The following is a 15,748-nucleotide window of genomic DNA, read 5'->3' on the forward strand; positions in this document are numbered from 1 at the left end:
TAAATGAAACGCTTGTGAACAGGCTGACATTACCCATTCAGAAGAAATTCGCATTTGTGCCGTTTTTAAAATAAAATGGTTGCATCGCTGTGTGCTGCTGGGACATTGTCAGAATGATAAAATTAGTGTGGTTAAAACACAATTAGTACCACTTTTGACTAGATGTAAATAAAAAGCATCCCCGCTTTGTTAATGTGCACTGCGAAGCAAAACGCCTTCCACACCGCCCGCAAAACAAAGAAGTGCTCTTACGGACACATATGTCTGCATAACTGAATGTTGAGACATACCAAAGTGATAAAAATAGTTTAATTAAAAACCCTATGGTTTGTTTAAATTAAAAACCAGTCAAAAACACATGAACTCATATAAACCTATAAACTCATATAACCTCTCTAACCCCTGTGTGTTTCCACACATGAACTCGCATGACCCCCCAGCACACCTGAACGCGCATACACATGCACGAAACCGGTCAAACCGGTTCTCAAACCGGTTTGGTTGGCCGCCATCTTGAACAGGTGCCATCTTATTAGTAGTCTCTTTAACCCAAATCATCACAACATGGAAATATAATCATCAAAATGATGTGACTGGAAGGATGCAGCAGTCTGTGCTCCACCTTTCTCCTCCACACCTGCAGGTGGAGAACATGGATGCATGAATCTCTACAGAGTTCTTTGAATATTATCCGTCTTATCAGTTTTCAGTGAACAAAAATCCTCACAGAGCCAAAATAAGCAGTTTGTATCCAACATAACTCAGCTGGACTCTGATGCTCCGTATAACAGCCACACATGAGTCTGGATTCACTCAAAGCATTGAACAAACTTTATTGTAAATGAAGCTTTTGGACATTTATTCTCTGATATTTGCTCTTCAGCTCGAGTCTCCATCAGTGGGAACATTTCCTGATTCAACTTTTCTTCTGTTCAAATCAAACTCCATGAGAATCAAAGTGTGAATCAGAGTCCTGATGATCAGATTCTTGAAGCGCCTTGAGGCGACTTTTGTTGTGATTTGGCGCTATATAAATAAAATTGAATTGAATTGAATTGATTCTATAGAAACATGGAGAGTGTAGAGGATTTACACTCAATATGTTCATTTGTTCCCTTCAAGAAAAATCAATCATTCATCAAATAAAATCAGTCGTTGATCGACTCAGTTTGATTGACAGGACAGATGATCAGAGGTGCAGAGTTTTTACCACCATCATTAGGACATGGACTGAAGAATGGGTGGAGTCTGTGAGTGAAGGAGCAGCCAGTAAAGGAGTAGATCAGAGCTGCAGCACCTACATCATAAAAGGAGACCAGACCCTCCTCATAATCCACAAACACCCCCACCTTCTCAGGACCAGGATGAAGACAGAGGGGAAGTGAAGGGGAAGCAAGAGCTTTGTAATCATTTCCATTTCTCAGCCACACAGTCCAGAAACCATCCTCAGGACTCACTCTGATTTTTCCCTTCCGTTTGATCGACTCTGTGGCCACTCCTAAATCCCACTCAGTCTTTCCTTTAACCTGAACCTCAAAGTAGAATCTGCCTGAAGAGAAACTCTGCTCTCCTAAAACACAAGCACACAGAGAAAATCTCTCTGGGTTGTCTGGAAGATTCTTCCTCACTTCACTATGATACACTTGTTTTCCATCATCAGACAGGATGAGTTTAGGATGAGCTGTATCAGGATCCAGAGTCACATCCACCTCATGCTGCTGCACCCTCTGCAGCTCAGCCTCAAACAGCTTCTTCTTCATGGGTTTCCAGACTGTCTCCTCCAGCTGAGCCACAGCTCTCCCCACAGTCCCCTCATATGATGGTGGATGAACTCTTGCCTCTGTCCTGTCCTTGGTGGGTGGAGCAGCTTTCAGGGAGGAGAAGCTTTGGAGGAGGTGGAGGTGGTCTTCAGAGCGTGAGAGCTGCTCCACCTCAGAGCTTCTCTCCATCAGCTCAGAGATTTCGTGTTCCAGATCTTTGATGAGACTTTCAGCCTGTTTCTCTGTAGTTTCCTGTTTGTCTTCGATCTCCTTCATGAGCTCCTTCAGGCGTCTCTCAACAGACTCCATCAGAGCAGTGAAGACCTGAACACCTTCTGCTTTCTGTCTGTCTGCAGCATCTTTACTCATCTTCACCGACTCTGTGATCTCCTGAATCTTCAGTCGTCTCTTCTGGATCATCTGCTGAATCTCAGCCTCTGTCTTCTCCAGCTCTGCCTTCTTTCCTTCATATTCTTCTCTCAGAGGAACAAACTCGTGGTTCTTGTGGTCTAAAACAGAGCAGAGCACACAGACACATGTCTGGTCGGTCTTACAGAACAGCTGCAGAAGGTTATCGTGCTTCGTGCACATCCTGCCTTCCAGGTTCTCCACAGCATCAATCAGCTGATGTCTTTTCAGACCTTTCTTTGTCAGATGAGGCTCCAGGTGAGTCTGACAGTAGGAGGTCCGACACACCAGGCAGGACTTCAGGGCCTTCAGTCTGGTTCCAGTGCAGACGTCACAGGGAACTTCTCCTGGTTTGGCAGCTTGTTGCTCTGAGCTGCTGCTGCTGGCTTTCTGCTGAGCTTCACGTCTGAACTGAGCAACCATCCCAGAGATGAAGGTGTTGACCCTCAGCTGAGGTCTAGTGGAGAAAGTCTCTTTACACATGGGACACTGACAGCTCTGATTCATGTCCCAGTGCTGACTGATGCAGGTTTTGCAGAAGTTGTGTCCACATGGTGTAGAGACTGGATCAGTGAACACATCCAGACAGATGGAGCACAGAAACTGATCTTCAGATCGCAGATTGCTGGCAGCAGACATGTCTGCACTCTGAGGGAGAAAGAAAAGAAACATTTGATTCAAAATTCACTTTAAATTTCATTTTTAAAAAGAGAGAAACAAGCGTCAGTAGTCTGAGGAGCTTGGAAAGAAAAGTGTCTGGACTTCTTTGAGTTTCTTGAAGACGTTTCATCAGAGAAGCTTCTTCAGTTCTCAGAGTAACTGGTGGAGACCCAGCAACACACTCAGACACAAACTGGTTCATCACAAACACAAACTTAACATCGTAGTGTCTGCTGTACAGTGCAGCGTCCAGATGAACAGAATAACTTTGGGGATGAAGATAAATACAGTCGTTAAAAAGATGTGAAATTGTTTCTCTGACTGTTTTACAGAAGGTCCAAGATTCATCCAAATCATTTTATACTTGAATAAATCAGTTTGTTGGATATATTCCATCAATTACTGTGAAGTAAACTTCGACCTTGTTGGTGACTAAATCCTTCTTATTGTAAGTCCAGATCAACGAGCCATTAATGTTAAACAGTGACTGTTCCAATAGAAGTGACAGTGAGGAGGACAATGAATCATAAACCTCAGAAATGTGTTATTAACTGTTGATCCAGTATATGAATGGCATTTATGAGAACATGTTTATTCAGTGGTGTCTGTATATTTGGTCCATTTGTGCGTCATTAAAAACTGTTTTCTCTCACAGATACTGGAACATCACAGCTCCTCACAAACTCAGGATATGGAAGAAGATGAACTTTTCCAGTCACTCGCTGGGATACATCATTCAATTATTCTGGATCCTCAGAAAACATTGATTTATTTTTGTATTTCATATATATTTCAAAGATTTATGTTAGTAGAGAAGAAGCCACCATGATAAAGCCTGTGTGTGAAAATGAGATCAGCGGATTTTGTTGATCAAAATCACATTTAAGGAGGAATTCTGTCCTCCAGTTTGTTTAAATAAGCTTTGGGATTAAACACCATCATCTATGTTTGTGTCTGATGACATGTTTGATCCAGTTCAGCTTGAATATCACAGCTGATGTGTGAACTCTGACATATTTAAAGCCTCGATTATCAGGATGATTTAAACATATCTGTTTAAATAATGAGATTTATGTTTCCACACAAAGTTATAAAGTGCAGCATCGACTGTTTTCTGAATGATTCAGGAACATCTGTGACTCTTACAGGATACACTAAGTCAGACAATCTCTCTTTGTAAAATGTCTGAATGACTTTTTGAAGTACTGACCAAAATCTGCTGGTTTACAGTATCAAAGGCTTTATATCAATAAAGAATAAACAGGTGTTTTCACGTCTGTAATCAGTGGGTGGCTTAAAAGGGGCTACGCATCGATAGTAGAAACATTGATCGGCAACCCTGTGATTGGTCGGCGAAGATGTCGAAGGAGCGCGCTCAGTATTTTACGGCAGCAGAGCAAGAACTCTTGATTGAGGGATTTCAGGAGTTTCAGAGTTTAATTAAAACGCAGGAGAACACTGCAAAGGCTGCAAAAGCAAGGAGAGAGGGCTGGCAGAAAGTTGCTGACATATTAAACTCGTAAGTGATCCATGATATTACATTATATCATGTGATATTATATTATACCACAGTACATTATATTACATTATATCCTCTTCCACATTAGAGCCACAACAGGACCCACTAGAACATGGGAACAAGTAAAAGTGAAATATAAGAATATTCTACAGAATGGTAAAATTTATCACTTATATTGCTTTTAGTCTCTTGAAAAGAGACCCTGGAATAATCAGTTTGTTTGTTTTTAACAGCAACCAAGAAAAGGGCAGAGCAAATAAAGACAGGTGGTGGTCCTGCACCCCCTCGTCACACCCCTTTACTGTACTGTGCTACCTATTGACATTGTGGGTTTTTTTGTGTGTAGTTTGACATAACACTTCATCACTTTTACCTGTTCCCATGCAAGGGGTGACTGAAGCATGCACAATAATAATAATAATTATAATGCATTGGATTTATATAGCGCTTTTCAAGGCACCCAAAGCGCTTTACAATGCCATTATTCATTCACGTTCACATTCATACACTGGTGGAGGCAAGCTACAGTTGTAGCCACAGCTGCCCTGGGGCAGACTGACAGAAGCGAGGCTGCCATATCGCGCCATCGGCCCCTCTGGCCAACACCAGTAGGCGGTAGGTGAAGTGTCTTGCCCAAGGACACAATGACCAGGACAGAGAGGCCGGGACAGTAAGTTGGGAGATATATATATATATCTAGAGAGAGAGAGGAAGAAAGTAAATAATACCCTCACGGGAGAATCGATATCTCTCTACGAGCACACCGTCGCTCTGAGCTAAAGGATCCTGTCTATCCCACAATATCCGCTGAATTCTGGAAACTCTCCTTATCAATCTTGCACCTTCCGCAATGGGTTGCTTGCGTACAAACTGACAGGACATGGCTGCGACAGACTTCCCAAATCCACCTTCGCTTTTATAGCCGTGGTCTCTCATCTTGATTGCACGTAGTAATTTACTATTACTACTCTAAAATATGAATTACATCTGACATAATCTACTACATGACATAGAATGATTAATAGTACATTTCCCTTTTTTTCGGAAATGACCTGTATGTATCTGTATGAAATCAATAAAAGAATCAAATGCTGCATTATCTTATATATATATATTTCCTGTTAACTCCTAGGGGAGCATAGGTCCGCAACAACACCACGCCAACAAACTCTGTTCTGGGCTGCTCTCTTTAGCTGGGTCCACGTCATTCCAGCGGCCTTCACTTCGCTCTCGACAGATCTTCTCCACGTCTGTTTGGGCCTCCCCACTTTCCTTTTCCCTTGTGGGTTCCAGTCCAGTGCTTGCCTTGCGACGTTGTCGAGTGGTTTTCGAAGTGTGTGGCCTATCCAGCCCCATTTTCTCTTCCTGATGTCTTGATCGACCGGGTTCTGGCTGGTTCTCTTCCACAGGTCTGTGTTTGAGATCTTCTCAGGCCATCTGATGTTGAGGATGTGTCGCAAGCACTTGTTGATGAAAATCTGTATCTTGCTAGTAGTGGTCTTGGTCACTCGCCATGTCTCGGACCCATACAGAAGGACTGCTTTCACATTGCTGTTGAAGATGCAGATCTTGCTGCGCTGAGATAAGGCTTTGGAGTTCCAGATGGGTCGCAGGGTGTTAAATGCAAGCCTTGCTTTGTTTATCCGGCTCCTAACGTCTTCATCTGCGCCGCCGTCGCTGTTGACTATGCTTCCTAGGTAGATGAAGCGGTTGGTTTCCACCAAGTCTTCTCCCTGTAGCTGCAGTGGATGTTCTATTATCTTACATTGATAATATTTATTTATGGTAAAACAGTGGCGAAATATCGCTGTTGCTTTCGTATAGATGAAGCGGACATACCTGAGTGGCCGCGATCTAATCCTGTTTACATAAAGTAAGCCTGCTCCCGAGCAGGTTTACGCTTACGGATCTGTTGCTATGACAGCAAGTCCCGGATGAGCTTCGGAGAACCGAACGATCCAAGATCACGAATCATGAATAACCAGGAAGTGTGGAGTCAGTCTGAAGTCCAGAGCACAGACTGAGTCCACAGTCCTGAGCAGAGCCACAGTGAGACTGAAGCAGCAGCTCGATGTTCCTACAGTGGATCTGTGCTTACATGAGCAGATTTCTATGGATCCAGTGTGACTGTGATGAGTCAGCATGAAGTGAACAGAGTGAAGATTTGTGTAGAAACAGGAAGTGTGATCAGCTGCACTCACCACTGTTGTTGAGAGAAACCTGATGGACTCCAGTGAATCTTCCTTTAGAGACAAACAGGACTCGACTGCAGCTCTGCTGCTGCTCTCTCACACTTTCACTTCTGCAAAATGACATTGAACTTGTTGTTTTTCAGGTGTTGCTCCACTTCTTCCTGCACCTGTTTGTCTGGTTTTGCTGCCTCTCCCTTTACAGCAATCAGCTGTTCTGTACTCAGTGACTGTGTGCAGCGGGTGGGAGGAGTGAGGAGTGGTGTGTGGGTAAAGTTCACACAGTAATGACGGCCTCAGGTGATCAGGAGAAACTCACCTGGATTTCCTTTTTCCACAGCAGACTGAGAGCTTCAGGTGGACCCTGAAAGAGGTCTCAGACACAGGTGGTAAAAGTACACACAGTGTGTACTGAAGTAGAAGTACTACTGTTAAAAATACTCCAAGTACTAATTCAACTTCTTTACTCAAGTAAAAGTAAAAAAGTACTGGCTGTGAAATGTGAGAGAAATTAAAAAACTAAAAGAAAAAAAGAAGACGTGTGTAACTTTTATCTTTATTTATTTTTGACATTTTTCATTGTTAACATTAGGTTCAGTGTGTATTACACTATAATAATACAAGGGTTAGGGAGAGGTAAGATTTCTTTTAATATACTGATCTTTGTTGAAAATCTTATTCAACATTCTTCTGTATGAATGGTTTTATATAAACAAACATTTGTTTTCTTGACTAAATAATAGAAATCAGTAGACTATTTGTTAGAAAGTAGATTATATTTTCAAAAGGTAAATAGGACACTAGAAAATACAAGAGTCGTATTTCACGTAATTATGATATAAATAGCTTTAGTATTTTTTTTTAAGAATTATTTGGCATGATGTGAAGCCGATGCATGAAATAATGGAGCACTTTAGGTTCATATTTGCTTTCTGAACTGAAGTGTAAGGAAGAGGACTCCCTTACTACATTTATATATATTATATGATTTGTATAGCAGTTTAGAGCACACCTTTCACTTTATTAAAAGCACCTTATCAAGCACTTTATTAAGCATTGCACTTAAAGCATGGATTTGCACAGTAAAACATTTGCACACAAGAAGTTTAATTATTTATTGAATATTTATTGGGAATTTTAAAATCAGTTGGTAGCCTTGTTTTAGATCCTAGATCCTTAGATTTAAGAATTTACCTGAGAGTGGAAGAATGGTTTAGTCTGTGACAGCTGAACATATTTAAGGCTGCCGGTTGTCATTAGAGAGGGTGGATTTGTGCTGTGAAGAAGCTCGATGAGTTAATAGTTGTAAGGAGAGCTGTATAGCAAATAAATACTTTTGTTCCACTACACTTGCCTTGGTCCATCTCACTGTGTTTCCAGCTGCTAAGGGCCGCCTTGTTACATGCAGCTTGACATAAATTACTCTAAATTCTTGATACTTGTATTGCAACATATTTAAGATGTTTCTTGAATTTCTGTTGAATGGTGATAAAACTTAATTCTCACTAAAGTCTCTTTAACAGCTTATCAAAAACTGTGTAAGACTATGGTCAATAGATATGGATCATGACAGAAAAATTTTAAATTGTAATGCTCCCACAGTCTTCAGTGTACAGTGAACAACTTAAAGATAAAAACAAAACAAAAGTCCTATGTACAACACAATACAATAAACACTAGTGTCATACAATCAGAGTGCTTTCGGGCAAGAGTTTGTGTGCAAGTAGGGGTGGGGCAGTCAGTCAAAGGGCGATGTTTAGAGTTTTGTATGTCTGTCGGGTTGGGGGAATCAGAGGAAAGAGATGAATGCAGGTCTGGAGTTTGTGTGTGTGACAGTCAAGAGGGACAGAGCAGGGACAGCCTAAAGGTAGGGGAGGTGAGGTAAGACCTCTATGTCACCATAGGCCTTGATCGCAGCCATGGAGGTGTGTGCCGGGAAGCAGCAACATGTAGAGCAGCTTTAAAGGTATGAAAAGTGATTAAAACTTTTTTAGTTTCTTATACCTATATCTTAAGGTTTCTGCTGAAATCTTTCAGCATTTTCTGTTTGAATGTGAGAAAGTTATTTAGTAATAATTTATAATATTGGTTTGCTAGATTTGCCCTTGATAATTTTGAAAAAAAAAAAAAAGGCTTTAGCTAATTAGCCCGAAAAAGCTAGCCACGTATAGATTACACATTCAGAGCTGTCTTGGATTAAAAATCAAGGGATGTATGAATGAACCAAACTTTCAATATTTTAGGGGGTTTCATTTTTTTATGCTTTTATGATTCTAAAATAAAAAAGGATGTTTATTAGCATCCTTAAGTTTTTCATGTGCAAGCTAACAATGAGGATTAGCTTGTTAATTAAGAGAGGCTAATAAAATTGAAAAAATAAATAAGATTCATAAAAAGGAATATTATGTTATTTGTGTAATTTATTTATTTATTTATTTATTATTCTGAAACAAAGAAACATAAATAAGCTGCAGGATTTTGAATGTCCCCATTTAGGTTAAAGTGGAGTGGATTTGTGTTAGAAACTTCCCCAAAAGTCACTAGAATATGGCATACTAAAGACTATAGTTGGATATGGTTTTGTAATTTTTTTTAATGGTATCATGTCCCTTTTTTCTGTATAAATCTACCCATGAAGTCGGAGAACAATTTATCAATGATTCCCACACTCAAGCAAGGGTTATGTTGTAAAATCCTTCATTATGTCTAAGATTTAGAAATATGGAACAAATACCAATCAGAATGAGGACTAAGACAAAGAAATCCCTCCCCCAAATCATTACACATACCTCAACATAAGCAAATATTTAATAATCAGAGTTCATTGCATTTACCAGTTCCCTAAGAAAAGTTTCCCATTGAATGTCCAACTTTAGGTTAAAGTGGAGTGTATTTGTGTTAGAAATGTCCCCAAAAGTCATAAGTGTATGGCATACTAATGACTATAGTTGGATATGCTTTGGGATCTTTTAAAAGATGTTATCATGTCCCTTTTTTCTGTATAAATCTACCTATAAAGTCAACAAACAATTTATCAATGATCACCCCACTCAAGTAAGGGTTATTGTTGTAAAATCCTTCATTATGTCTAAGATTTGGAAATGTGAAACAAATACCAATCAGAAGGAGGACTAAGAGAAAGAAATCCATCTCCCAAATCATTACTAATACCTCAACATATGCATATGTTTCATAATCAGAGTTTGTTGTATTTACCAGTTCCCTAAGGAAATTTTCCCATTGAATGTCCCCATTTCGGTTAAAGCGGAGTGTATTTGTGTGAGAAACGTCCCCAAAAGTCATAAGTATATGGCATACTAATGACTATAGATGGATATGTTTTTGTATTTTTAAAAAAAAAAATGGTTTCATGTCTCTTTTTCTCTATAACTCCATACATGAAGTTCGAGAACAATTTATCAGTGATCACCACACTCAAGTAAGAGTTATGATGTAAAATCCTACACTATGTCTAAGATTTGGAAATATGAAACAAATACCAATCAGAATGAGGACTAAGAGAAAGCAATCCCTCCCCCAAATCATTATACATACTTTAACAAAGGGGACCCAATCCCAGTCCACGAGGGCCGGTGTCCATGCAGGTTTGAGATGTGTCCTTGATCCATCACAGCTTATTTAAATGGTTAAATTACCTTCTCAACATGTCTTGAAGTTCTCCAGAGGCCTGGTGATGAACTAATCATGTGATTCAGATGTGTTGACCCAGGGTGAGATCTAAAACCTGCAGGGACACCGGCCCTCGTGGACTGGGATCGGGGACCCCTGCTTTAACATAAGCAAATATTTAATAATCAGAGTTCATTGTGTTTACCAGTTCCCTAAGGAATGTTTCCATGGAATGTCCCCATTTAGGTTAAAGTGGAGTGTATTTGTGTTAGAAACGTCCCCAAAAGTCATAAGTATATGGCATACTAATGACTATAGTTGGATATGCTTTTGTATTGTTTTTTAAAAATAGTGTCATGTCCCTTTTTCAGTATAAATTTCTCCATGAAGTCTGTAAACAATTTCTCAATGATGCCCACACTCAAGTAAGGGTTATTGTTGTAAAATCCTACATTATGTCTAAGATTTGAAAATATGGAACAAATACCAATCAGAATGAGGAGTAAGATAAAGCAATCCAGCGCCCAAATCATTACACATACCTCAACATATGCATATGTTTCATAATCAGAGTTCATTGTGTTTACCAGTTCCCTAAGGAAAGTTTCCCATTGAATTTCCCCATTTAGGTTAAAGCGGAGTGTATTTGTGTTAGAAACGTCCCCAAAAGTCATAAGTATATGGCATTCTAATGACTATAGTTGGATATGCTTTTGTATTGTTTTTTAAAAATAGTGTCATGTCCCTTTTTCAGTGTAACTCCATACATGAATTTCGAGAACAATTTATCAGTGATCACCACACTCAAGTAAGAGTTATGTTGTAAAATCCTTCATTATGTCTAAGATTTGGAAATATGAAACAAATACCAATCAGAATGAGGACTAAGAGAAAGCAATCCATCCCCCAAATCATTATACATAGTTTAACATAAGCAAATATTTAATAATTAGAGTTCATTGTATTTACCAGTTCCCTAAGGAAAGTTTCCCATTGAATGTCCCCATTTAGGTTAAAGCGGAGTGTATTTGTGTTAGAAACGTCCCCAAAAGTCATAAGTATATGGCATACTAATGATTATAGTTGGATATATTTTTGTATGTTTTTTTAAAAATTAAAAAGTAAGAGTTATGTTGTAAAACCCGTCATTATGTCTAAGATTTGGAAATATGAAACAAATACCAATGAGAATGAGGACTAATATAAAGCAATCCATCCCCCAAATCATTACACATTGTGTTTCCCAATTCCCTAAGGAATGTTTCCCATGGAATGTCCTCATTTAGGTTAAAGTGGAGTGTATTTGTGTTAGAAACGTCCCCAAAAGTCATAAGAGTCAGGTGTAGCAATAACTATATTTGGATATGTTTTTGCAATATTTAAATGGAGGTATATTTCTGTATTTAGTATTAATCCACCCTTGAGATCAGTGACAAAACCGTTAATGGTCACTGATCGTTAATGACATCAGTTAATGATCACTGTACTCTGTTACTATATCAATTCTATTCAATTTCATTTATGTATATCCTTTTGATTGTCCTCAGTCAGGTTAACGCAGTGTATTTTTGTTAGAAATGTCCCCGGAAGTCATAAGAGTCATCTTTTTTGGCAGTTTTCAATTGTCTCTTGTCTATTTGTTATTCATGTTAAATCTACTCATAACATCAGTGAAAACTAAAATTAAGAAATCCATTCTAAAATCGTTCAGCTTGTCTTATCACTCACAGATCTTTAGTACTGTACTTATTGGTGCCCTGAGGTAAAGGATATTTTGATTGGTTCTAATGTAGGTTAAAGCAGACATCAATCTAATCAAATGAACCCTTAGTAATTGTGTACAAATTATCTCTGTTAACAATTCATAGTTGAAATTAGTTTAAATAAATAATAAATAAATTAAATTAAATATAAAAACTAGGTTAACTGTCTAATGTTTCCCTATTTAACTTATGTTTATCTACTCAAGACTAATCAAGCTGAAGCAGCATCATGAGAAATGCCTGAAACGTTAAAAAAAAAAAATTGATCTGCAAAATCCGGATTCCTCAAGCAATGAGATTGAGTCTCTTCTTTCAGGTATGGAGGCAACAAAAACACAATAGAATAAGAAAACAGATCAAGATGAAGACAGGGGACCAGGGACTTCTTTCTAGTGAACAACAAAGTTCTTGCCATACAATTTGCTGGTAACAAACACTCCATAGTACAGATGATTTTTTCCCCAAGTTTCTCTGCATTAATGATGTGCATGTATACTCCCAAAACAACACAGTAGTAATAAATGCAGTTAAAAATTTATATTGTTCTATGTCCGAGACAATGGACATAGTTTTGATTTCTTCAAGATAAATAGAGACCTTAATTATTGTTTAGATCATTGTTAGATTGGGTAGTTAACCTTACATTTTACTTTGAAGGACTTGCCTTTAAGGGAAGTAATATCCGCAAAACTGACATAAAATAACTTGTGTATGTGTGTATTGCTGCAGACCCCAAAGGGAAGTAAGTGTTGGGATGCCTGGGTCGTTGACCTATGGTTTTGAGTTTAGAAATGATAAATACTATAATAAATGGCCTGTATTTATATAGCGCTTTACTAGTCCCTAAGGACCCCAAAGCGCTTTACATATCCAGTCATCCACCCATTCACACACACATTCACACACTGGTGATGGCAAGCTACGTTGTAGCCACAGCCACCCTGGGGCGCACTGATAATAGTCTTTGGTTTCTTTGTTAGAGTTCTGTCTTTTTGTTTTTGTCTCTGTGTAATCCTTAGTTGCTGTCTCCCCTGTCTGCTATATCCACTCAGTGTCTGTCTGCCCTGGTCCCATGTCTCTCTGTTGTAGTGCCTGCCTGTGAGTCTGTCTGTAAGTTCAGTCTGTGTTATGTTTCCTGTTTTACTTTGAAAGTCCGTGTCTTATGTTAATGTATCTGGTTTTGTTTCCCCTGTTTCGTTAGGCCTGATTTGCCCCAGGTGTGTTTCCCTCCTGTTACTCTGATTGCTCCCTCTGTGTATTTAAGCCCTGTGTTTCTTTGTGTCCGTGTCGCGATCTACCCTCATCTTGCTGTGTGTTCTGTCTGTTTGCCAGTGTAAGTTTATTTTGTATTCCTTGATTTGTTACTTTTTGAGTTTAGCATTAAAGCTGTATTTGAGTTCACATTTTGCCTCCATCCGCACTTTGGGTCCTCATACTACCATTCCTGCCTGCACACAGCCTACACATGACAGTAAGGTCCCCAAAACTGACATAAAATAACATGTGTATGTGTATGTTGCTGAAGACCCCAAATGGAAGCAAGGTCCCCAAAAGTGGCATAAAATAGTTTGTGTATGTGTGTGTTGCTGAAGACCCCAAATGGAAGTAAGGTCCCCAAAAGTGGCATAAAAAAGTTTGTTTATCTGTGTATCGCTGAAGACCCCAAAGTGGACATTAAAAATTCCCAGTCCCCAATGGGAGGGTAAAAATACTGTCTGGACAAAAGTTGCTTAAAATGAAAATCTCAAGGGATTTTTTATTTCTGTAGTCTTGGAGGAGTAAAACTCAGTTGCCAGCTTGCTTCTAAACCATACAGAAAGTGGTGTCCCCAAATGGTGGGAGTTAAGATATGCGACCCCAAATGGGACTTAAGCAAGTATACGTGTGTGTGTGTGTGTGTGTGTGTGTGTGTGTGTGTGTGTGTGTGTGTGTGTGTGTCCCTTCCGTGCGACAATCTCTCCGGAATTGGCACCATCATCTGTTTTCTCTTCGGTAACCTTCGGTCACGCTCTTGGTTAAATTTTTCTCTAGTCGTCACACTCATTTCCTCCATTACCCGGGCGGCACGGCAGCTGGCTGCTTCCCAAACAAATACACATGTGCGGCTTGGAACATGTGCTGTACGTAACAAGTCACGTGACGTGACGCTGCGGCTGTGATTGGTTAGGCTCTGCGCTACTTAATTTGGATTGGCTGTTCTTCTCTTTTTTTAAGAGGAGAAGAGAGATGAGGCCTATCGCAATAGTTCAATTTTTCTATTGAGAAAAACTTATTTCGCAATACAGATCGTTATCGTTCTATCGCCCAGCTGTACTTAAATGGGAGTTTGTTCCTTCCACTGTCGTGAAATCACTTGCTCATAACAGCAGATATCCTTTTCAAATAACGAGTAATGTATTAGGATTACTTCATTGGAGAGGTAATCAGTAATTAGTAACTAATTACTTTTTCACTTGACCAGGATAAGAGGCTGTCTGATTGCTGTTTTTCTCTGTATGTATTATTGTAGGGTCTACCTTACAGGATAAAATGTCTTGAGGTGACTGTTGCTGTTGTTCGGCGTTGTATAAATAAAAGTGAATTGAATTGAATAAAACACCAGATAAACCAAAGAATTTACTGTTGCATGGTTTCTGGAGCAGGTGGCACTACTCCAGATTATTTATGAAACACTTCTTTCACACACAGGTGAAACCCTGGATTAACTTAATGGGTGGAAAGCTATCTTCATGTGACAGTTTATTGTCATCACTGGTGTTTTGGTAAGCAAATACGGATACAGGAAAAATACCCCGGATATATAGCTGACTGGCTGTGCTGAAATTAGGACGTTTAACAGGATCTAGATGGCAAACAGAGAAACTCCCTGACAATGTCTGCATTGTTCATATTCCAAAGAAAACAAACAATGTCAGAGCTGACCTCCGATCAGTGTGTTCTGATCTCATCATCCTTCAGTTCATGAACAAACATTCTATTTTCACTTTTAGGGTATGCACAGAGGATTATTTGGTGCCAGTCAGACTGTGAGGACTGCTCACAAAAACACTGCTGATTTCTTTCACCTGAATTCATCTCATCACTGTGAGTATGACTTCGTTTATTTGACAGAAAAGGAGACAAGTTCATGTTTATTAGGTAATCTTACATGTAAATGCTTCTTTCTCTGACTCACCACTTTTTCAGAAGCTGGCTTTCAATGTTTTTCTGCTCTCTGTGTTTGGAGCACTTACCGTGGAAATATGAGTCATGTCACAGATGCTCAAACACACTGAGCATCCATTTTTAAACTGTGTTTTTAAAAGATTAAAGGCATGAAATGAGAAAGGGAAGTTTAAGGGGAAAAATCTGCAGAGCCCTTTGAAAGAAAATTTTTAAAAAAGGTCTCTCTTATTGGAAGCGTCCAACAGGATGGAGCACGGGGAGTGTGTAACGATCAGTGGACACTATGATGGTATTTGTATCATGCCTACTGGAGTCTTCAGTAGGGGTGGGTTTTGATAATCGATTTATTGATTAAAATCAAATCTAGCTTGGATAACGTGATATCGATTCATTAAAATCCTGAATCGATTTTTTAAATATTAATTTATTTTGCCCGAAACACCAGAGTCTCAGGTTAAACCTCACAAAATTTAAAGAACCACCAAACAGCTAAAACAATAAATGAGAGCAGGAACACGGATTCTGCACAAAGACGTGAACACAAAGCGCGGACCGGCCGAAGGATCAGAATCAGTGAGATGTCGCCTTTCTCACCTGATGGCATGGACATGATCGGGGCTGAAAGCTGACAGCTCGCTGATTCTGATCTGTTGG

The 15,748-nt window shown here is 39.3% G+C and overlaps 1 protein-coding gene across 1 annotated transcript; it reads right to left on the reverse strand.

Moving 5' to 3' along the window:
- Positions 1-1,148: 1,148 nt before the first annotated feature.
- LOC134647154 (zinc finger protein RFP-like) lies at positions 1,149-2,904 on the reverse strand. Its single transcript, XM_063501355.1, has one exon. The coding sequence runs from the start codon at positions 2,838-2,840 to the stop codon at positions 1,149-1,151; it is 1,692 nt and encodes a 563-aa protein (XP_063357425.1). The 5' UTR covers positions 2,841-2,904.
- Between the last annotated feature and the right edge of the window lie 12,844 nt (positions 2,905-15,748).

Source organism: Pelmatolapia mariae, linkage group LG3_W (assembly GCF_036321145.2).
Source record: "Pelmatolapia mariae isolate MD_Pm_ZW linkage group LG3_W, Pm_UMD_F_2, whole genome shotgun sequence".
In the NCBI taxonomy this organism is placed as follows: domain Eukaryota; kingdom Metazoa; phylum Chordata; class Actinopteri; order Cichliformes; family Cichlidae; genus Pelmatolapia; species Pelmatolapia mariae.